This window comes from Clarias gariepinus, chromosome 1 (genome assembly GCF_024256425.1).
Source record: "Clarias gariepinus isolate MV-2021 ecotype Netherlands chromosome 1, CGAR_prim_01v2, whole genome shotgun sequence".
NCBI lineage: Eukaryota > Metazoa > Chordata > Actinopteri > Siluriformes > Clariidae > Clarias > Clarias gariepinus.
This window is the reverse complement of record NC_071100.1, coordinates 41,685,001-41,707,833: the sequence shown is the minus strand read 5'-3', so window position 1 is coordinate 41,707,833 and position 22,833 is coordinate 41,685,001. Positions and strand designations below refer to the sequence as shown.

Here is a 22,833-nt window from a genome sequence, read left to right as displayed (position 1 = left end):
TGACCTTTGTAATTTAATTACCTAATACAGCATGTGTATTTTCATAATAAAATGAAAAAATCAGTATTATTCTAAAAAAGAAATCCAAACTTGTCTAATCTTTTGATCACACACAAAAGTTTGGACACATCATCTTCTTTTAATCTATGAAAGAACACATATGGAATTATGTAGTAAATAAAAAAGTGAAAATAATTTAGTTTGCCCAAGATAGCTACAAGTAGCTTTTAACAGCTTTGCACACTCTTGACATTCTCTCATCAGATACACGAGGTAATTACCTGGAATTGTTCTCAGTTCACAATGTGTGCCTGTTAAGTTAATCTAAGAAGGCAAGAAATGTCACAAAGCGCTTTAGACCATCAGATGTTTCATGCAGAGGAAGGGTGAGAACAGAGTCTCAGGGTTAGGGTTAGGGTTAACCGCCCTATTAGTGCTACTACAATTACTTTACAGTCAGCAAAACCATCAAACGCTATGACAAAACTGCCTACATAATAAGGAAAGGAAGACCAAAAGCTACCTCTGCTGCAAACGATATTTATTAGATTGACCAGCTTCAGAAACCAGCAATTTACAGCACCTCAGATTAGAGCGCAGTTCAAGCAGCAGACATATTTAAACATTAAGTGTTCTGAGGAGTCCGTGTGATTTAGGCCTTCATGCTCAAATTGCAGCAAAAATAAATAAAAAAACACTTTGGAAGAACAAGGTAAAGAGATTTGCTTAGGCTAAGAAACACAAGTAAAGGACATTGGTTGAAAAGCTGTCTGATAAGTCCAAATTTTTGGGTCTAACCACCATGTCTTTGGGTGAACATACAATTCCTGAGTGTGTGGTCCCTACTGTGAAGCATGGAGGAGAAGGTGTGATGGTGTGGGGTTTGCTGGTGACACTGTTGATGACAACATTGCGGAAACACTTAACCAGCATGGCTACCACAGCATTTTGCTGTGACATGTCACCCATCCGATTTGCACTTAGTGGGACCATTATTTGTTTTCCAACAAGACAATGACCCCAAACACACCTCTAGGTTATGTAAGATTATTTGTTCGAGAAGATGAGTGATTAAATGATTTGGCCTCCACAATCACCCAATCAAAATCCATTTAGATGGTTTGGGATGAGTTGGACCAGAGAATAAAGAAAAAGCAACCAACAAGTATTGAACACACATGGGTTCAAGATTGTTGAGAATGCCAAGAGTGTGCAAAGCGGAGATTAAAGCAAAAGGTAGGTACTCTGAAAAATAAAAAATATATATTATTTAACACATTTTGTTGATTACATACTTCCACATTTGTTCTGTCAAAGTTTTAATACCTTGATTATTAAGAATAAAATTTGAAAACAATACAAATAAAGAAAAAGATCATTTAAGAAGAAGGCAGGTACAAACTTTTGACTGGTGGCTGTGTGTGTTTATTTTTACCACAAATTTTTATGATGACTCAATCAATCATTCGCAAGCCTGTACAGGAGTTCTCACAACATACCTTATAAACTAAGCCTTAAAACTTAAAAGGATGGGTAATATAAGCTAATTATCACCAGGGCAACGCTGGGTTAATTTGTAAAACTTCATAGAAATTTACAAATCAAAAATGTCACTGCATAAACAATTACAAAATAATGCCAAAAAATAAAAGACTCATGATTTCTTAAAGATCTAACCAAACATGACACATTCTGATGGATGAAAATCAACACACAGATGCAAAGAGAATCATTTATTCATTCAAATGAATGGGTTAAAAATCATAGAATGGGTACACAGAAGGGAATTACTGGGATGCAACAGAAATCCAAGCTCCAAAAAAACCCTACACTCTATATTTGGGTGTGAAGTTCACGGCGTTCTATAAATTAAAAAAATAAATAATACTTGTACAGAAATTTAAGGATAAAAAGAGCAGCAATGTTTTTGGGTGATTGTTAAATAATCCCAGTAGAGAATACATAGTGTCATCATAACATCTTATTCATCCCTACGTTTGACAAAATATGCCCACAAAGGGGGAAAAGAATAAGTAAGTCATGGCAACTAATGACAGTAAAGTTAAAAAACAGTTTAGTATCTTCCTTTTCACATGACTAAGAAAGTATTTAAAGGAAATCTGCCTTATTTGGATGAGGCAGCCAAATCCCAAGGTCCCTTGACACAAGCAACAAACTAACGAAGGCCCAGTATTACTTTGAAGAGTCCGGGGCATCAGCCAAACAGAGCAACTTTTAGTCAGACACTGTATCAAATGAAAAGAATACATGGATACTAGAGGCACAAAAGAATGATGTAGCGATTGATTATTTCTACAACAACCAAAAAAAAAAAAAAAAAAAGAGAATTCATTGTGTTCTGGTCTTGTGCTTTGGCTTTGTACTCACATAGCTCTAACATTTGTCACATTGCCTCTACTTAAGCCTCAGTCTTGGTTTATTAATGTCTTCAATTGAGCATTTGAGCATTTTACTCCACAGAGGCTTTTGAAAGAAGAGTCACCCTTTTCATTTTTTTACCAGAAATGTCCACATCTACTCCCTGGAGGTCTCAAATGGTCCTGATACTGGAGCACACTTCTTTTTGAAAATATCAGTGTCAGAGACGAAAGTTGTTGTTGTTTTTTCCTTTTGTATTCAGTCACATTCCGTATGATAAACTTCCCTGGTTTGACACGAGGATCTGATGATTGTTTCTAGTAGACTTTCAAATTAGCTCGAGTACCTTTAGGAAGAAGAAAGAAGACGATTAACACCTGAAGAAGAAAACCTTACAACAGAATTCAAACAGATATTCTTAAATCAAATTCCAGATCTTTTAAAGGAGCCATCACCCTGAGTAGTGCAAAAGTGATTATTGAAAATGAATAAGCAAGTGAATAAATTTTCGAAAGACTTCTTAAGCTCTTTTCAGCTTTTGTTGAATTACTTATTTTGCAAATGAAATTAGTTTCACAAGCCGGCATTTGCCAGCTTGTTCATGTGGAACCACTTTTCACAGTAAGGTAATTTGACTGACATTGCAGATTCTGTGTAATTTTGTCGGCACAGTGATTATGCCATGCTTAGAAAAGCTTACTGTTTCAGGTTTCTGAAACAAGTATGCCTTCCTGCTGAAAGCCAGCACACTGAAGAGTGTACACACAGCTAATCAGATTACAGCCTTAATAAAGAATGTGCAGCTGAAACATTACCTCAGAGGCTTTCAGTCAGGTAAAACATTTTAGGGCTAGTGGATATCAGATGTTAGGGTTTACACACACAAACACTTTTTAAATAGTTTTATTAATAAATTATAAAACTAAAGTGTGTCAAAGTAAAATAGCAAAATGTTAAAAACACATCTGGACTAGTTTCTGGTCCAACCCTAACTTTATAAAGCTAACAGCCTGTTGCTCTTCCTCTGTCTGTAAACTTGTATATTATACAATGTTTTGTACATAAAATGTCAAATTGTTCCGCAAGGATGAAAAAACAAACAAACAAAACAAAAAAAGAAAATATATACACAAATACATCAAGCCCAAAATTATTCATACCCCTGGCAAATTCCGACTTAAAGTTACTTTTATTCAACCAACAAGTTTCTGTTTGACCAAAAATGACACAGGCTTCTCCCAAAAGATAATAAGACAACGTACATGTCCGGGACTCTGAGTGGCGCAGTGGTAAAGTGTTTGCCCTATCATCCCGAGATCGCTGGTTCGAACCCTGGGTGATGCTGTTTTCCTCTCACAACCGGAGGCACAGAGAGAGCCAATTGGCCAAGCTCTCTCTGTTCTAAAAGCATCCTAATTACCCTGATTCATTGGGAACAGCAGTTTTAATCAACCCAACAGATTAAAGAGAAGCCCTCTTCTATTGACAGTGGACAGTCATGACACTAAGACAAAGTAGCTCACTGAGAACCTGAAGCTGCGCATTGGGGCTGCTCACAAGTCAGTAAAGAGCTATAAGACCATATGTAAATGTTTTAAAATTCCAGTGGCTACAGTGCAAAGTATTATTAAAAAAATACAAGAGGTTCCGCACTGTGAAATATCTCGGAGGACGCGGTCGGAAGGCAAAAGTGACACTTGTTCTGGCCAGGAGGATAGTGAGAACGGTAAAAAAGAATCCAAGGAACACCACCAAGGCCTTCCTGAATCTGCTGGTGCCAACATCTCAAGGCAGACAGTCCAACAGACACTGCACATCGCTGGGTTCCACAGACGCAGACCAAGGAGAACACCACTTCTGCAGATAAGACACACAAAAGCCCGCTTGGCCTTTGCAAATGCTTATCTGGACCAAAAAAAAAAAAAAAGACTTCTAGACTACTGTTTTTTTTTTTCATCTATTCAGATGAAAAAAAAAAAAAAGAATCAATTGTTAAGAACACCATCTCCACTGTCAAACATGGTGGGAGAAACCTAATATTTTGGGGGTGTTTTTCGGCCAGTGGACCGGGTAACCCAATCACAGAAAACGGCACCATGAAAAAGGTGCAATACATCAAAATTCTCAACATCATCAAGCAGTCTGCAGAGAAACTTGGCCTTGAACACCAGTGGACATTTCAGGACAACAACAACTCAAAACACACAGCAAAAATGGTGAAGAAATGGTTAGCAGACAAACATTAACATTTTGTAAGTGGCCCAGCCAGAGACCTGACTTGAGACTTGAGAATTTGTGGAGGGGGCTAAAAATCAGGGTGATGGCAAAGAGCCCCTCTAGCCTGAAAGTGTTGGAGCTCATCGCTAAAGATGAATGGGCAAAAACACCAGTGGAGACATGCAAAAAGCTGGTTGGCAATTATAGGAAGCGTCTGATTGCTGTAATAGCTTTTAACGGCTTTCCTATTGATTATTGAGAAAGGTATGAATAATTTTGTTCAATCATTTTTTCCACAATGATGCCTCATATATATATATATATATATATATATATATAAAGATATATTAAATATATATGTGTATAGATAGATAGATAGAACACTACTGGGAAAAAAAAAAAGATTAAAACAGCACCAAGCAGGACAGATGGGTTCTACATAAGGTGGTGTGATCAGCTGAGTGAACCATCCGTACTGAGCTCTCTGACCTGCAATACATTTACAGCAAGTGCCTTTGGACCATGGCCAGTAAGACAGTGAAGGAGCTTAGTCATCCAAACAATGGACTTTTCCCCTTGTTCCAGTCAAGAAGCGCTTTCGCTCCCTGAAGGTCAACACTGAAGGGAGGATGAAGAGCAACTTCTTCCCACAGTTAAGACAACACTTAAGACTAATTACTTGGACTATTTGCACATGACCACACACTCTGCATTCCTATATATATATATATATATAAAAAATGCCCTTACATATTTTTTACTTTAGATTTTTACTAACATTGACAATTTCAACAGAAGCCTGGAGTCGCATAGCACATTATCTTTATTATCACATATAACTAAACATTAAACTTTATTACAAGCCAATCAAACGACTGCTGCCAAGCATGCTTTTATATTCTGCCACGCTATATTTTATATTTAACTTTTGTAGGTTTTATTCTCAGTGTACATTGTATCTTTAGTGAAAATTTTAAATTTAGTGTAAATTTTATTTTCCCGTCATGGCCACTTCCTTACGGAAAGAGCACCATCCTTCCTTCTAGGAACCTCCTAAGTCCAACTAGGGACCGTGTAGGACAATGGTGATTAAAAGTGTATTAATTCCTATTTCTCAATTGTAGTGGTCACTTTGTTTTTTTGTAACGCCAGGCCAGCTTCTACGGCCATATTCATGGCAATGCCTCTGGTCAACGTTCTGACTCATTCACACACTACAGGCAATTTGAGAACACCAATTAGCATACCCTGCATGTCTTTGGACTGTGGGATGAAACCAAACTACCCAGAGGAAACCCACCAAGCACAGGGAGAACATGAAAACTCCATGCCCACAGACCCGAGACAGTAATCGAACCCTGGAGGTGCAAAGCAACAGTCCTAACCTCTTAGCCACCATGTTGCCAGAAAGAGCACCATCATGTTAAAATAAATGTTAAATAAATGTTTTAATAAAGTATGATAGTTTGAAAATCTTTACTTTAAAATGCTACTTTAAAAATAGACTTAAAATCTCATACCTTGATTGTCCCTTGACTGTTGGCTGCAATCAGGACATTCGACTCCTGCAAATTAAAAACAGGTTAGTCATCACAGAAGATGAGTTACCAACAACAAAACAAAAAAAATGCCTCCTCACTCATTACCAAAATTTAACATCCAAGTAGTAAATATAATTAGCATCATTGAGGCAAGTAGGCACAGCATGCTTATTAAAGCTCGTGTGTGTCGTATTACTACGAGAGGCTTGATGTGCGACACCCGCAGTAAAAATGTCAACAAAATCGAAAACTTAGCTCCATTTAATCATCCTTTATGATTTTACCAGAACGCCATCCAAAAGGACAACACTGTTTCAAATGACATCACAATCAAATTAAAGAAACATTTTAAAGAAAAATGGAGTAAATTCAAGAGCAGAAAGTTGTTCCAACCGAACAAAGCACAGCTATCTTCCTCTCATCATTCAAGTTTGCCGAATGTTGTAAAACCTTCTTCAAAACCCCTACCACCAGATTCCCATTCCCTGATATTAACCATGACAGCACTGTGACTGGAATTTTAGCAGGTAACATTAACAAAAAGCGTGCCGGCTTGTACATGGTTATTTATTAAATTTAACATCCCTTCACCATAACTGGCGACGTTAACGCCTACACATTTTTTGGTAACAGAACTATTCACTTTGTTGCTCACGGTCACCACTAAGGACGTGCACTTTCTTTTGTTCCAAAATAGCAAAGACTTTGTTCAGTTGATTTATATTTTCACCAATATTCTGTGATCCAAAGAATGAATAGAAAAGCTCTCATTCTGTCAACAGCCCCTCCTTTCTCAACTATAACAGTTGTTTAGCTCCTTTTTGATTCTTTGATTCTCATCCTTGTCACTCCCAAAGAGAACCTCAACATCTTCAGCTCTGCTACCTCCAACTCTTCCTGCTGTCTTTTCCTCAGTGCCACTGTCTCTAAGCCGTAGAGCATCGCTGGTCTCACCACTGTCCTGTACACCTTTCCTTTCATTCTCGCTGATACTCTTTTATGGCACAACACACCTGACACTTTACTCCACCCATTCCAACCTGCCTGTACCCGCCTCTTCACCTCCTTTGAACACTCTCCGTTGCTCTGGACAGTTGACCCTAAGTACTTAAAATCCTGCACCTTCTTTACCTCTGCTCCCTGTAGCCTCACCGATCCTCCTGGGTCCCTCTCATTTACACACATGTATTCCGTCTTGCTGCGGCTAACCTTCATTCCTCTGCTTTCCAGAGCATACCTCCACCTCTCCAAATTTTTCTTCCACCTGTTCCCTGCTCTCGCACCATGTCAACTGCAAACATCATAGTCCATGGAGGCTTCTGTCTAACCTCATCTGTCATCCTGTCCATCACCAGAGCAAACAAGAAGGGGCTCAGAGCCGATCCTTGATGCAGACCCACCTCCACCTTGAACTCTTCTGTCACACCTACAGCACATCTTACCACTGTCTTACAGCTCTCATACATGTCCTGCACCACTCTAACATACTTCTCTGCCACTTTCTTCATACAATACCACAGCTCCTCTCTTGGCACCCTGTCATACGCTTTCTCTAAATCTAAAAAGACACAATGCAACTCCCTGTTACCTTATCTGTACTACTCCGCCAGCATCCTCAAAGCAAATACTGCATCTGATGTACTCTTTCTAGGCATAAAACCATATTGCTGCTTACAAATGCTCACCTCTGCCCTTAACCTAGCTTCCACTACTCTTTTCCACAGCTTCATTGTCTGGCTCATTAGCTTTGTACCTCTATAATTGCCACAGCTTTGCACATCTCCCTTGCTCTTAAAAATTGGCACCAATACACCTCCATAATAAATACACCTGTACAAAACTTAAAAACCATAGGTTTCCAAAAATTGTTAAACATAATTATATAATAATTATAAATGAATAATCACCACATAATGGCAAACATAATTAACACATGAAACTTGCTATAATCTGCTGTTAAACATTTTCTTTTGAAATACTCCATTTATTCATTAAATGAAAACGTGTGGAAGTATAAACCAGAACTCTGAACCATTACCCCATCTGGTAATGCCCGCCAGCATACGGCACTGACAAACTCATTAGTGTCGTCTTCCTTCTTGTCCTTGTCCAGAACGCTCTTCACAGTGTCAAACTTGAAGGTCAGCAATGTTTTGGAGAGCCCCTTGTAGTACAGGTATAGGGAGTTGTTCTCACTTCCTGGAAGCAGCAGAGAGACGACATTAATTAGGACATAAAAATTGACCGTTTGATATGATGTGGCAAATAAACTCAGATTTTATGCTTGTTCCTGGATTCTGTACAGGAATTTACAGAGGAGTTGGGGACTTAAGGGAAAGTTGAGTCTTTTAAAGGAAGTGTATAAAGGGGTATATTACTTACCACATGCTACATAGTCTCCATTGGAGGCCAGACCTACAAAGTTTTTCTCATTAATGTGGCCTTTGAAAGAGCGCAGGCAGTGAGGCTTGTTCACATTCCACAGCTTTAGCTGGCTATCTGTGGAGCTATGGGAAAACACAGCAACTGCAGTCATTCATATGCTCATGTCAGGACAGCTTGTTCCAGCTCCCTAAGAAGTCTGAAGTCCCACAGCTTGTTTAAAGTATTTTAAAAATAATTATTCAGCTTAAGTGAGGTTTGGCTATATACATACGCAGACACAATCTCTTCTCCATTGACGAACTTGGCATAGGACACAGCCTTCCGGTGACCTTTGAAGACCATGATAGGCTGCTTAGTGTTCCGCAAATCATAGTAGTGGACACAGTGGTCTAGGTGTGCAGAAAATTAATTTGTTAAAAAAATTGCATTGTGGTATTACTATATTTATGATCACAGTAAAAAAAAGTACTGATGTCCAGTTCACAGTAATGTAAGGCAATCTCCTCTGCACAATACAACATTTCTGCATCATGCATTCGTTATTTTGCAGAATCCCTCATAAGACCAAAGATACAAAACATCTAAGGTAAAAACAACTGACAACTCAGCATGTATTAACACTATACTAGGCACTATGATATACTATGAGTATTCTCTCCATAATGGCATAAATTGATGTGATCCGCCAATATGACCATTAAACTAATATGTTTTGGCTTTCTGTGTCAAAGTTATACAATGATGATTAAAGTAGTTTCCACTGTTACTACAGAAGGTACATGGTTTAAATGTCATTTTATATTTTCTATAGGGTAGCATAGTGCTTGAGCAGTACAATTAATCAACAAGCAACAATACTGTTACTGAAAAAGAACAGTAAGCACTGCACTATCTCTAGGTACTACTGAATATCCAAATGAGTACTATACCTGCACAGCCAAATGCAAGGTGATACCTAGATGTTGGGCTGAATTTGACACAGCACACATTGGCCTTAGCTTCAATGCTGGCAACTGAGTTATCCAGGTTAGTAGACCACAACTTGACTGATGGAAAAATAAAAAAGGGTACACTGATTTAACAGCAGGAAAGCAGTACATGTTTTAATCTTATATTGAACTATATATATTATTTTAATTCTCTCTTTACACACCTTTTGCATCATCTGAGCCTGAAGCCAAAAGTTTGGGATCCATAAGATTGAAATCAACACTCCAACATCTTTTCTCATGCTCCTAGAAAAATACCAAAATATTTTAATTAACTGTGATTTTATAAATGGATGAACTACATCACAGGAACAGGTTACTGAGATATCAAAAAGTACTCCAAGTAAGAAAATTATGGTTCATTGGTAAAGCAGTATGTCATTATGTCCTGCTTTATAGTGACCATATATATATATATATATATATATATATATATATATATATATATATATATATACACACACACACACGATGTTTAATCAATGTACTACTAACATGTCTGCCAAAAATAGATTTAAAACACACTTCAATCATGATCAAAGCATCAAAACGGCTTTAAAAAAATATAAATGTGGCTAAGTTAACCGAGCATATAGAATACTTTATTTAGGTTGGCAATGTACCTGATAAACTTTTGACCTCTGCCCTGTAAATCCATCCCAAAGAATCACAGTTCCCTCATAGTCGCTGCTTGCCAACAGGTTCTTGTGGTAGCTACTCCAGCTAATGCAGCTGAAGAGTGAGAAAAGAAATATAATAAAAATTTTCAACAATTATAAACTGTACCTTAAGTATTTTTTTTACTGAGAGAATTGTTGCACCTTATTTTAGAGTTGCACGTCATTTCATTGACAGGATAATGAATGTCCACAGCATCCTGGATCACTGTTCCATATTCAAAAACTTTAATTTTCTTGGTAACACCAGCAATGGCGAAATAATCACAGTCACGGTCAAACTCAATACTGTAAAGAGATGTTAATAGGGTTAAAATGTGTTGTTACAGCTTTGTAAAAAGTGTCATTCATTTTTCCATAAATAAATCGTCCCACTTTTTCTCTACTTTATTTTTTCAATTATCCATGTTTTACAGCAAGGCTCTAAAACAGAGATTGGCTTAGGGCCACTGCTGGTATTTTTATCTCATACAAGACCACTTCAACAACAACAACAACAAGTATTACATGAAAGCACAATATTTTTGTTATACTTTAATATAAAAAACACCCACACAAAAGCAGTTCTATACATTTCTAGAAAAATGTTAAAGCATAGCTGACATCAATACAAGTAATAGCAAATCACACAACTGAACACTTTGCACAGCTCTTGGATGGATGGAGGTAAGGATGCTTTTCCCTGTGTCTCTCTAGTATTAGTTATTGTAACACAAGTTCTATTTGTACTTGGAATACTCTCCACTTGGAATACTCACTACTTGGAACACACACTACATCAGCTGAGAAGCGGTGTGCAAACAGCTGGAAAGTGTCTTAGTGTTCCTTGAAAAAGGTTTTCAATAGATCAAATTGATACATGACATGTTCATATTTCAAGGGTGGGGTAGAAATGGTCTGCTGGCCATAGCTTTCCTTTTACATGTTATTTGACGTAACAAAGGTTGAGTTTGCTTACGATTACTAACAGCTATGCCTTATTTTTTATTTATGGTGAATAACGGCAATCTTAACATGCCTACTTAGTTAGTACAGTTGAAGCCTCAGGATTACAGAGACCTAAGCTAAAGACATTTACAATTCATGTTCCTATACATTTCCTGTGTTAATTAAATTAGGGTAGCCACTGTGCTTTTTCGCATGAAAGATCATTTTAGTATTATATTTATGGCACATTTATTTTTTCGCTTTTATTTGCTCTGTCAGCATATTGTCACATAATACTCTTTCATGATGCCATATATTTTCTGAAATGCACCAGTCCCTTTTTCCAGCAAAACTTTTTCATGATACATGGCTGTTCTTGGATTCAGTTAAATCTTTTGGGCCAAAGTTTGTTACGGAGCTCCAGACAAACATAAATCATTAGAAAGCTTCGGGTCCTAAACCCAATTTTTTGGAGGACAAAAGTAAAAAAAAAAATCTCCAATTTTAACTTTTTGGATAAATTAAAGAAGTTAACTCATGTAGCCATGCTGATTTAAACTGGAGCTGACGGTACATGAAACTTATTTCTAGGAAAGCCGAATATATTTTGTATATAGCTGTAAAGAACTGTATTTTGCGCACCGCAGTGTCTGTTTTGTAAAATACACATTTGGGTTTTGTATATTGTGTTGTTTCTTTGATCTAATAAAGGAAGTGCGCAAAACCAGAAGTACACAGGAGTGACCTTTTCTACTACACATCAGACCTAACCTACTCATATTTGTGTTCTGACACGGCTGCACTTTACAGTAGAGCCAGACTCTCACTACGCAGGCCCAATACACAATTCCTCTTCCCCTTTGTATCAAAGTGGATATCATTGTTGACAATGCTAATGAGAGAATGAAGTGAAACTATCTTTCTAGCCACAAAAAAAAAAAAAAAAAAAAAAAAAAAACACACACCACCACGAAAGCGAACTGTGGGACAGAAATCAGTTCAGCTTGTGTTTGCCATGCTTATCTCTTTAGCCATCCTCCCACCTACTACTGAGCCACCAGTGCCCTTGTTTTTAAAATTACATTATAAATGAAAAAAGGTACCCCAAATAACTTACCAAAAAAAAAAAGGAATGATAAAATAAAATGTGTAGATTTTGAAGGGGAAAAAAAAAGATTTAAAATAGCCCTGGTGCCTGCACACTTTTTTTGGCTTCATCTGTATAAGATCATCTTTCCAAATAAATTCTGCAGAAATGTATTTGTAACAAAGATTTCACATGACTATTCCCTTTAAGGGATCTAATTACTGTTAAATTTGTGCTCTTCGCTATTTTCCACCACAAATGTCGTGAAACATATCTATTCTGCTTTCTGAAGTAGTGCATATGCAGAAATACTTACCTAGAAACAATACTAGAGCCATTGTAGAGATCACTTGCATAAGACAAAGTGGCCAGAGGGCGTACAGAGTTGTAACGTGTGAACTTGGAGAGACACTCCATGAAGTCGTCCAGCTGGTTAACAGTTCGGCTGTCATCTGTAAGACGTATATAAAGGGTTACATCCAAACATAACCTTAAAACTACAAGTGCTGTGTATGTATGCACTGCTGTCAAACGAATAATCCAGATTGGCATACAATACTGGCGTAGCATAGAACACAAACGTGCACAACAACAAAAAACTAGCAGCAAACTAGTAATCATAATATATGCTCCAAGGTTTCACAGAATGGTGTGAGAAAACACATTCTATCAGCGGGGGATCTATAGGCTAAAATACCTTGTTACTGAGAGAGATCAGAGGAGGCATGACCAGACTGGTTTGAGCTGAGAGAACTTTATAGAAACTTGAATGTGTATGCTTTACACATTAAACCCTGTGGTAATGGCTTAAGACACCACAGAAGACCACATCAGGCTCTAATCCTCTCAGCAAAAAAAAGAATCTGAGGTTAACATGAACAGAGACTCATCCAAGCTGGACACCTGAAAACTGTCAAAGACCAGATGATTAGTTCTTATCTATAATTATCTAGGTTGGATGCTTCTGTGCCCATGATAGCCTCAAAACTCTGTTCTTGACTGGAGTGGAACCTGATGTTGATCACTTTTTGCAATACCTTCTGCAACCAAGGTTCAACATACACACTAAGATGATTTTCCTGCTCATCACAAGTGTTAAGAGTGATTGGTTCAAGCTGTGAGGATATGGTAACTCAATCTGGTTGACAAGGTCTTTTCACCCAGAGAACTATTGCTAACGCAATGATTTTAGTTCTGGGTAAACTCTAAAAACGGTTATGTGCAAAAATGGCAGGAAATAACTAGTTTCTAAAATACTCAAACCTACCCATCTGGTACCAATATGCATGGCATGGTTAAAGTCACAGAGATTTAAACTTTCTTCATTCTGTTGTTTGGAATGCATCAATTGTAGTATCTGCATGCTTTTGCATTTTTCTATTGACACAATTGTCCACATTGTCCATTAGCGAAAAAAATACAGCTTTAGGTTTTCTTAGGGGTCTAAATAAGTTTTGGATTTCTTTATTCATTTCACATTTCCCTCAACCATACCGAACAGATCTTACTTTTGACCTATTTTCACTCAAAAAAAAAAAAAAATTTGCTTGACTGAAAACTAAAAAGTTCCAGGTCCTCATACGAAAATCAACGATCAATCAATGAGGTTACCAGGCTGTTGTGCCTTATTTGGTATGCACAAAAACAATGTGTTAGACAAAATATATCTAGTTTGATCAGGCCGCAAAAAGATCTCCGATGCTTTCTAGCCAAGTCCTATAACCCCTTTTTGTTAGCCTTTCTGGCCTGTCTCTCATACAAGTTCTCCTATTTCAGTGAACAGTGTAACTTCTTCAGGGGCCTGGGTCTCTTCGACATTTCTCCCACAATATCTGTTCCTGCGCAGGTGCTCGTTTTGGTCTGGTAGGGACTGGGTCGTGCCATGTTTTTCCCCACTTTGTTATAACAGTTTTTACAGGACTTCTAGTTTTTTTTGGTAAAAAAGACATTTTAATTGCTTTAAAAGAAGCACTTTAAAGGAATATTGAGGTATAAAATGAACAATTATTATACCAAAAGTATCTATGTCAGCATTACATTGTTCCTATATCATGGCACACTTTAAGATCTTTTTTATATCACAATATTTTTACATGAGAGTCTGCTCTTTATATTTATGTAATGTGTTTGGTACCAATAATATTTAGTTTGTATAATAGTTTTGCACATGTGCAAAGACAGGTTTAGAAATTTAAATCTTATCTTAATATAAAAAAATATAATATAGGAATATAATAGCATTAACGTACAAATACACAGGGGCAACACTATTGATTTAAAATAATTAACAATAAAAAATTAAAAAAATGAAATATACAATGACCAAGAAGAAATGGTTACCTAAAAAAGATTAAATAGAAGTAATATCCTGGCAGAAGATTTAAATTTCTAAACCTGTCTTTGCACATGTGCAAAACTATTATACAAACTAAATATTATTGGTACCAAACACATTACATAAATATAAAGAGCAGACTCTCATGTAAAAATATTGTGATATAAAAAAGATCTTAAAGTGTGCCATGATATAGGAACAATGTAATGCTGACATAGATACTTTTGGTATAATAATTGTTCATTTTATAACAAATCACCAAAGACAGAAACCATACCGGCAGTATTCTCTTCATGATCATTTTTGTCAGCATTTACAATACAAAAAGACTGTGTTGTAAAAAAAAATGCACAACAAAAAAGGTGCAAGTTTGAGATTTCTTACAAAATCACTAGTGAATCAAATGTATAAATATAATATACATGAATGCATCACATATCCGGTCCATAAAATTTCTGATAGTAACAATTTCTACGACTCCCAATTAGTAGTTTAACAATACCCACGTGTTTGTTTTTTTCATTTTGTCAGTAAGATAATTAATCATAACCACATTTTTCATAACCATTTTTTAAACCCATTCTTTACCAAGGGTGCCAATAACTCTCGGGGAAATGGAGCTGTCGATACCAAATTTACCAACCCAGGGCTGTCCTCACTGAAGCTTTAGGAAATACACATGCTCACCTGTGATACGCGACATCCTGTTTGAAAAGTAACACTGCTCCAGGTCTTCAAAGTGCGCTGTTAGCCGCTTCCTCCGAGAGGCCAGAGTGCTATTGTATGATGTCTGTCTTTTACCCTTTTAAACACATTTCACAAACATAATGGTTAGATTCTCATGTAAAAGTACTATAGGGTGAAAAACTAAATATGTCAATATACAAAACAAATAAAGTGATACTTCCATGAAGACTTTTTGTACCTTTGGCAAGTTTACCTGTGAGCTTGCTCCAAACTGGGGAGGCTGAATATAGTCTGTGTTTTCAATGATGCTACAGCTGGAAAATATATTGCATTAGAACATGACAATTGGCAAAACAAATTTCTTACTTTGATCTGACAAAAATTCTGATTATCTGATTATATATTTATTCCGGTTTCCTCCCACAGTCCAAAAATATGCAAGTTAGGATAATTGCCGTTCCCAAATTGCCCGTAGTACGTGAATGGGTGTGGGTGTGTGTGAGTGTACATGTGTACGTGCCCAGCAATGGATTGGCACCCTGTCCAGGGCGTACCCTGCCTAGTGCCCTAAGCCTCCTGGGATAGGCTCCAGGTCCCCACCACCCTGAGTACAGGATAAAGCGGTATAGATGAGTGAGTGAGTGATTATGTGCTACGAATGACCTGATCATCCATAATTAGTCACTGTTTTGATGCCCCATATTTTACTATTTTTTAACTTATATTTTTATGAGTTTAATCTTTAAGTGTGACTGCTAATGTGCCAGATAAAAAAACCCTTACATAATGCATTTTACATCTTAAACTCCCTCTCTCTTTTACTCCCCGTTAAAAACGTGCCTTTTTTAGGGTCTATGCAAATTATGTACTGCCAAACCGCACCCCTCTACTGCCGAGCCCCAACCTGCCAAAATCCTTTAGCCATGCAGAAGTGACGTCTATAGCATTTCTTTACCATGGTTACCAAGCAGCCAGCAAATATTGTTTTCAGCCAGCAAATATTGTTTTGTTAGCATTATTTGTGTACTAAGCCGATTCATAATGCTCACCTCACCTCTCTGTCACTCCATGTTATTAGTAAACTCTAGCTTCTTTCATGGACTTACACATGTGCTCATATACACACGCACACGGTTGCTCGTCCCAGCAAAGACAGTGTCTATGACCTACGCTTTACTGATAAGGTTTCCAAAGAGCTTACAAATGTATATTGATTTTAACCATGTTTTGCAGATATTTTTTCTCCTCACTTATAGGAAAAAGTGCTGCAGCATCGTTCCGGTGGGCTACAGCATAACTATACCAATTGCAAGTTACACTCTTTACAGCTTTTAGAGTTTACAGTGGCAGATTTTATTTATATATTTATATATATATATATATATATATATATATATATATATATATATAAATGTAATTCTGGGCTTTTCCCATATTAGCCCTTAAACAACAGACTGATGAGAGATTTAGTTCAGGGTTTTAAATTTTATGAAAAGTAGTGCATCGTATTAACTAACTAAAGACAGCTCATCTACTCAATTCCACACAAAGATATTAATTTGTAGTCATTTGAATATTGAGTACAATATTCATTTAAGGTCATCAGCTAATCTCTATTCCACACAGACTATCTAGTTTATTCAAACTGCCTGCGAATTCCTGTCCCTGTGCAAAGGCCTAAACATGCAATGCAAGCCATTAATAGCAACATTAGCCTCATGGGGTGGCTCAAATCCACATAAGCATAAGACCCATTAAGACTGTCCAAAATGACCGTAAAGTAAATTTTACATAATTGTGCCCCTTTAAATAAGTAAATACTTAAGATTTTAAATTTTATTATTGAGCTGGCAATAACTCTTAACTATAAATAATGCACTGAGTAGCTAATTGTTCCTTAAACAATCATGTTGTATCCCATGATTATTGGCCTCCATCAGACGTTGATAAGTGTAATGGGATTGCTGGAATAACTGGAAATGGTTCAAGAACAAACCAGCGCATTATTAAAACCTGGAAAAACAGTGCTAAACTGATAGCTGTGTGAAAGAATTTATGAAAGACTGAAATATCTAAAACTGGGGCTAGCATTACCTGCCATAAGCCGTCTACTACATCCAACAAATTCATGTGATCGTTAGTTTAGGTACAAAATTTAAGTATCTTTCCCTGCTGCTGGGTTTCAAGGCCACCCCTACCTGGGTGCAGGAGAGTGTGCTTCTCCAAACTGTGGAACTGTGCTGTCCAGGTTGGGGTCCATATCCATAACCGGTGAGTACAGCCCACTCATATCCTAAAGAAAGCAGACGCCAGACAACAGAACTTACAAATAATACGTTAAACAATGACCACAATGTCATTCCTCAATAGCTTCAATTTACCTGGACACTCTTTATGTCCTCTTCCAAAAAGTTCAATTCTTTCTGTAATTGCTCCAGTTGCTGTGCAAGAGAAGAACAAAGTCAAGTCTAAAGTTATGTTTCTGCCATGATTGAAAACTAATGGATGTACTGTGCACTGGGAAACACAAAAATACCTCTCTCTTATTTCTTCTAGCTTCTTTCAAGAACTCCATTAGGATTTGACGCTGAGCTGCTTGTGATTCCTGTTGAAACAAAATTGTCTATTAGAGCAGGACAGCAGTATCTAAATAATACAGACTTCATGCTAGCAGTAAAGCTGGTCATTTAAATGTCAAGAATGACCAAAGCCATTAATCCTCAGAAGCTAGGCTTTCTGCTTTTCTGTTTAGGCCTGGGCAATATGATGAAATACATTGTAAGATGACAGAAAAATGCCTGACAATTTAATATCATCAGTATTACAGAAGCTACAGTAGGAGCTACTGGTGGTGTGCTGTAACAAAAATGAGCATGGAGAAGCATGGCACAGAACAAAACTCCCCACAACACACCAACACAAAACACACATTAAATTTCCCTTTTGGGAGAAGAGAAAACCTTCTTCTGATACAGTATGTCTGTCTGTTCTGACCATAAAACCCAAATAATTTGTTATAAATGCATGCTGTTTTGCAGATACTGTTTATACAATATATTGTGAAATTCATTTATTTAACAAATGAAATTATCCACATCCTGATATAAGATTTTGTCTTTATTGCGCAATCTTAATTCTGTGTTTGCAGTCTGTTTAAATAAAACAATACCCCTAGAAAAAAAAATTGTTAACGTAATGACAGGGTTTAAAATTATTTTTAATTATGTTCATGGACAAAACATCAATTAGTCCATTTCATGAGCTACTAGAGGGTCATAGGGTCATCAGACAAGATCTCTGAGCCTAGTCTAAGAATAATGTCTAATAATAAATATTTAAAATTAACAGTGATTAAAAAAAATTATAATAAACAAATAAATTCACAAACATCAGGCACAAAATAAACATTATTCAAATGTTTTCTGACTGTTTTTAAAGAGGGAAACCAACCGCTTCAAGCTGTTTCTTTTTCTGCACCAGCAGCTCCAACATGTAATTGACATTTGCTAAATCCAGATGCTCCTGGTCTGTGCCAAGAACATCTTGGAAAAACTGCCATTTGGTTCCATTCTGTAAACACAATGCGTTAATTACTGCACAGTAATTATATTGAATTGAATATCATTATTCAAATACAGTGCAATGAATTATTGTGTCATCTCCCAAGATATATGTATGTCAATGCTTCGTTTAGTTTTCAGTTGACTTGTATATAACATATGGCTATGTCTACGATGATAATATATACTCTCTCTCACTGATGGGTTTATTTTATTTCATACATTATTCAGCATTATGATAGTCTCTTTGGACCACATGTTTAGAGTTTGAGTGAAAAGCTACCAAATGCACAAAAAACATTCAGAAACACTTCCAGTTCTTTTATCTGCTTTTTTAGGTCATGGAGTAATGAAGGAACAACTGACCATGCAAGTGCTGGTCAGCTATTTAATCTCCCGCCCGCTCAACCTTGTTTTGAGTTTTTTTTTTAATCCAGCAGTCATTTGCTTTACACCTGTGCACTTTCAACTACACGCTAAACACCCAAAATTCACTCTCAGTCAGGCTGTCGCATTTTGCCCTTTTTTACATTCATGTCTTTCATTTACTTTAAAGAAAACAAAACAAAGTTTATGAAAACAAAATGTTAGAAACACTTTAAGCTTTCAAGCTTTTTAATCAAGCTGTTAGAAATTTTCCTTAAGCTCAAGTAAATAAAATAAAGTAATTGATGACAGGTGTTAAATAATTGTGATCTTAACATTTTGATCGGACATTGATGTTTTTCACAGTCAAGCAGTCGAACTTACAGGGTGGTCCCGTTTCAGTCGCTTCTCTTCGCATCTCTGTTTCTGTTTGAGGATCAGCTCATTAACTGCAAAACAGTAAAGAAAATTATGCACCAATCATTCTGCATAGCCTGTAGGTGCTAACATAATGCTCTCCTGATAACCTTAAGGCACAGTAAACAAAGACAGATTTTTCAGGGCAGCATATATGCATGTGCCAACCTTTGGAAAACAAGGTGGATATATTAACTACTTTCAAAATTACAGAATATTGTGTTACTCTCTTGAACAATAATTTTAACAACTTCTACAGCGTAATCAATGGTGCATTAGACTTATTTCTATTACCCCATGGCACTTAACCAACAACTTGATCTAAGTAGGACATTTACTACATGAGGAAATTATACTCATCCATCAGACTAGCAAAAAACCTGGCAGCTTGTTTACCCAACCCTACACCTACACAAAGCACAAGCAGTGCCATCTCTGCAGCATTTTGATTTTTTTTCCCTTAATGTACATGGAACATGGTGACACATTGAAAGAAAGGAGAATAAAGTTCTCATGTCATCAACTCACGATTAACAAAAAATGAAGATGCTAGACTGGAATAATATATTTTACAAGCAAGGACAGAGCACAATGCTGGAATTATTTGCTGAGTCATGAACCACATTACAGCTGCTGTTGGAAAAGCGGGTTACAAATCTAACTAGCTTCTAGCATAGGGCTGAATTTAAAACACCTTGTCCAACCCTTAATCAAGGGCCACTACATGGAGTGCGGGGTCACCCATGTATATTAACAGTCACACAAGTTTGTTTGCGCATACTTTTTAATAAAATCTGTCCATCTGACATCCGCTATCGATTATTTAATAGTAGACAATTCCCTCTTGCACTACCAGAATCAACAAGTACAGGAGCGGTAGCGCCAAGGCGGTGTTCTGAGAGGCAGTAAATGCAGCAGATGCAAGCTGGCGTAAAAAGTTTAAGACGGTCGAATCAACAGTCGCACACGGCCTGCAGAGAAACCGCTTTTTCGTGTTCTTCTGTGATGATGTAACAGAAGCACAAGAACAAAACATTGTGTGATAAAGACACAGCAGAATTTGGTGGTTATACAACTTTTTGCCAACTGCCATAAAACAACAACAAGAAGAACAGCAAGCATCCTCATCAGCTTTTATGTCAGGTGGAGCCACAGTGTAAACCTTACGGTAAAATTGAGCTTGTATCTACTAAAACTGCGAATCAGACTCCAAAGTCACATAAGCCATGCATCATTAAAACCTCATGTACCTGGCCGGAGCCGCGAGTAAATCTTACATTAAAAACAGGAAATGTCAGGCCGAGCTCATTGCTACTGAAACTGCTAAAACATTGGAGCAGAGTGATAAGCGGCGGCGAGTTGACCTTACAATATATTCACAGGGAACCTCGTCAGTATAAAAGCACACCTTCTTGTGCTTTATCATTAAATAGCAAAAGATTTAAAAAATAATAATAATTAGTTTTCAGTTGATCCTTAATTCACTCACCTAAGAAGTTGGGGTACAGCTGATCCACATTGTCAATAATGTAATTACATTTCGGACATCTGTTGCTGTCCTCTAAACTCCGTCGTATACATTTATAACTAATGACAAAAGGCAAGAAAGAACAGCACATCAGTTATGAATTTAATGATGCTTTAGATAGACAGATTGACAGATAGAGCACTTTAGTAATCCCAAAGGGAAATTACTTATGTTTGTATTAATGGCTAGCAACAGTAAAAATAAGGGGTTTAAAATTCTCACCAGAAACTGTGACCGCATTTAGTCATATGCGCTTCCTCTATCATGTCGAAACAGATGGGACTGAAACGTAAAATGGAAGAGGAGGAACTTTACTGTTTGCCAAAATTATAAAGTTAAAAACAAATGGCTTAACAGGAGTCGATCACTTTCTTTCAGTTACTACAAAAGTCAAGAAGTTTAACTAGCTTTTCTTTTTTGTTTTTAGTTGAACAGGAAGAGAAAAGACATGTTATACACACTATATATTTAGTTTTATCAGAAATAAAAACATGCCTATTTATTAACTAATACTCACATACAGTATAGAAAATAATCAAAACACACACACACACGGAACAAAAAGAAACATCAGGATGAAAGTTTTTGATGTAAAAGTGGTAAGATTCAACGGTTACAGTCAGTAAATGATTTCTGATCATCAGGAATCATTTTCACTTTATAAAATGACTTTATTCAATAAATGTGAGTGAGACTCAAACTGGAGTAAACTCTGAAAAGTTAGTGAGCTGATTGGAGTTATTATTCTGAGCTTGTGTTAATATACAATGTGAGGACGTGAATAACACTAATGATTATCTGTATTTTAATAAAAAAGTTTATTATTATTATTATAATTTTAAGAAATTATTTCTAAACAGTAAGATGTCATTAGCAGTGAGCTGAGCTAAGGTTGATGAACTAGCTGAATAGCTGCTGCAAACTCTGAAATCCTTTTACTCACCACACGAAATCATTACTTTTATCTTCATACGGATTAATCAGGCCGTTGTACAGGGGTCTCTTCTTGCTGTGGCCGGATCTCTGTGCGCCCTGGAGCTGCGCCTCGCTGCCGAGACTCCGTGAAGAAACGCCGTTGCCGTTAGCATTAGCGCTGCTCCCTCCGGTATTAGCACTGTTAGCAGTGGCCGTGCTCCCCGCGCTCGTTCCCGGTACAGACCCCGAAGTACCGCCCGGCTGCTGCTGTTGCCGACAGCCTGACATCTTTCCAGTCGCCCCTGAGCTCCTCCTGTTCGAGGCCCTTCCCGTCCCGTAGCAAGAAGCCGCGCTGCCGTTCGCTTCCCCAGGCGCTTCTCACCGCATCCGGGCAGCTAATGCTAGCTCGCTAGCTGCGTCAGGTTTCAGACTGTTAGCGCGCAAAGACTGAGCTAAGAGTTTGCCACATTGGTTGATAAAGCTCCTTTCTCTAATTTTTTCGCCTTCAGTGTAGAGCTGTCATTTAAACGCGGTGAAGAATTTCAACACACAAGCCGTACTACATCAAGATTTGTTGACAATCTGAAGGTTTTTTTTTTTTTACACATTGCAACGCACCGTAGAAGAACATGTTTAACCAGTACTGGTCACCTAGACATCATTCTGCTGCCATCGTGTGGTATGGAGGTAATTTTTTTCCACACAGGGGAAGTGCAGATTCCAAAGCTATTTAGGACACACATATTGTTATTTTACTTTTATCCGCTAGGGGCGCTCAGAATTACCTGTAAGTACAGGAAATACAGAAGTTTTCAGAAATAGT

The 22,833-nt window shown here is 37.2% G+C and overlaps 1 protein-coding gene across 3 annotated transcripts; it reads right to left on the bottom strand.

Moving 5' to 3' along the window:
- Nucleotides 1–1,718: 1,718 nt before the first annotated feature.
- On the bottom strand, nt 1,719–22,617 carry cop1 (COP1 E3 ubiquitin ligase). 3 transcript variants are annotated; one of them, XM_053500223.1, is made up of 20 exons: nt 22,039–22,617; nt 21,318–21,377; nt 21,057–21,154; nt 19,535–19,599; nt 18,675–18,794; nt 17,761–17,829; nt 17,606–17,665; nt 17,423–17,517; nt 15,463–15,538; nt 15,225–15,339; nt 12,519–12,654; nt 10,333–10,476; nt 10,135–10,243; nt 9,676–9,757; nt 9,452–9,568; nt 8,794–8,911; nt 8,520–8,644; nt 8,176–8,336; nt 6,117–6,161; nt 1,719–2,725 (listed from the first exon to the last, which is right to left on the bottom strand). In XM_053500223.1, the coding sequence occupies exons 1-20, from the start codon at nt 22,296–22,298 to the stop codon at nt 2,708–2,710; spliced, it is 2,073 nt and encodes a 690-aa protein (XP_053356198.1). In that variant the 5' UTR covers nt 22,299–22,617; the 3' UTR covers nt 1,719–2,707. The 3 variants fall into 3 exon arrangements, with proteins under 3 accessions (XP_053356198.1, XP_053356208.1, XP_053356217.1); XM_053500233.1 differs by having other exon boundaries at nt 9,676–9,754; XM_053500242.1 differs by having other exon boundaries at nt 15,478–15,538.
- Nucleotides 22,618–22,833: the final 216 nt, after the last annotated feature.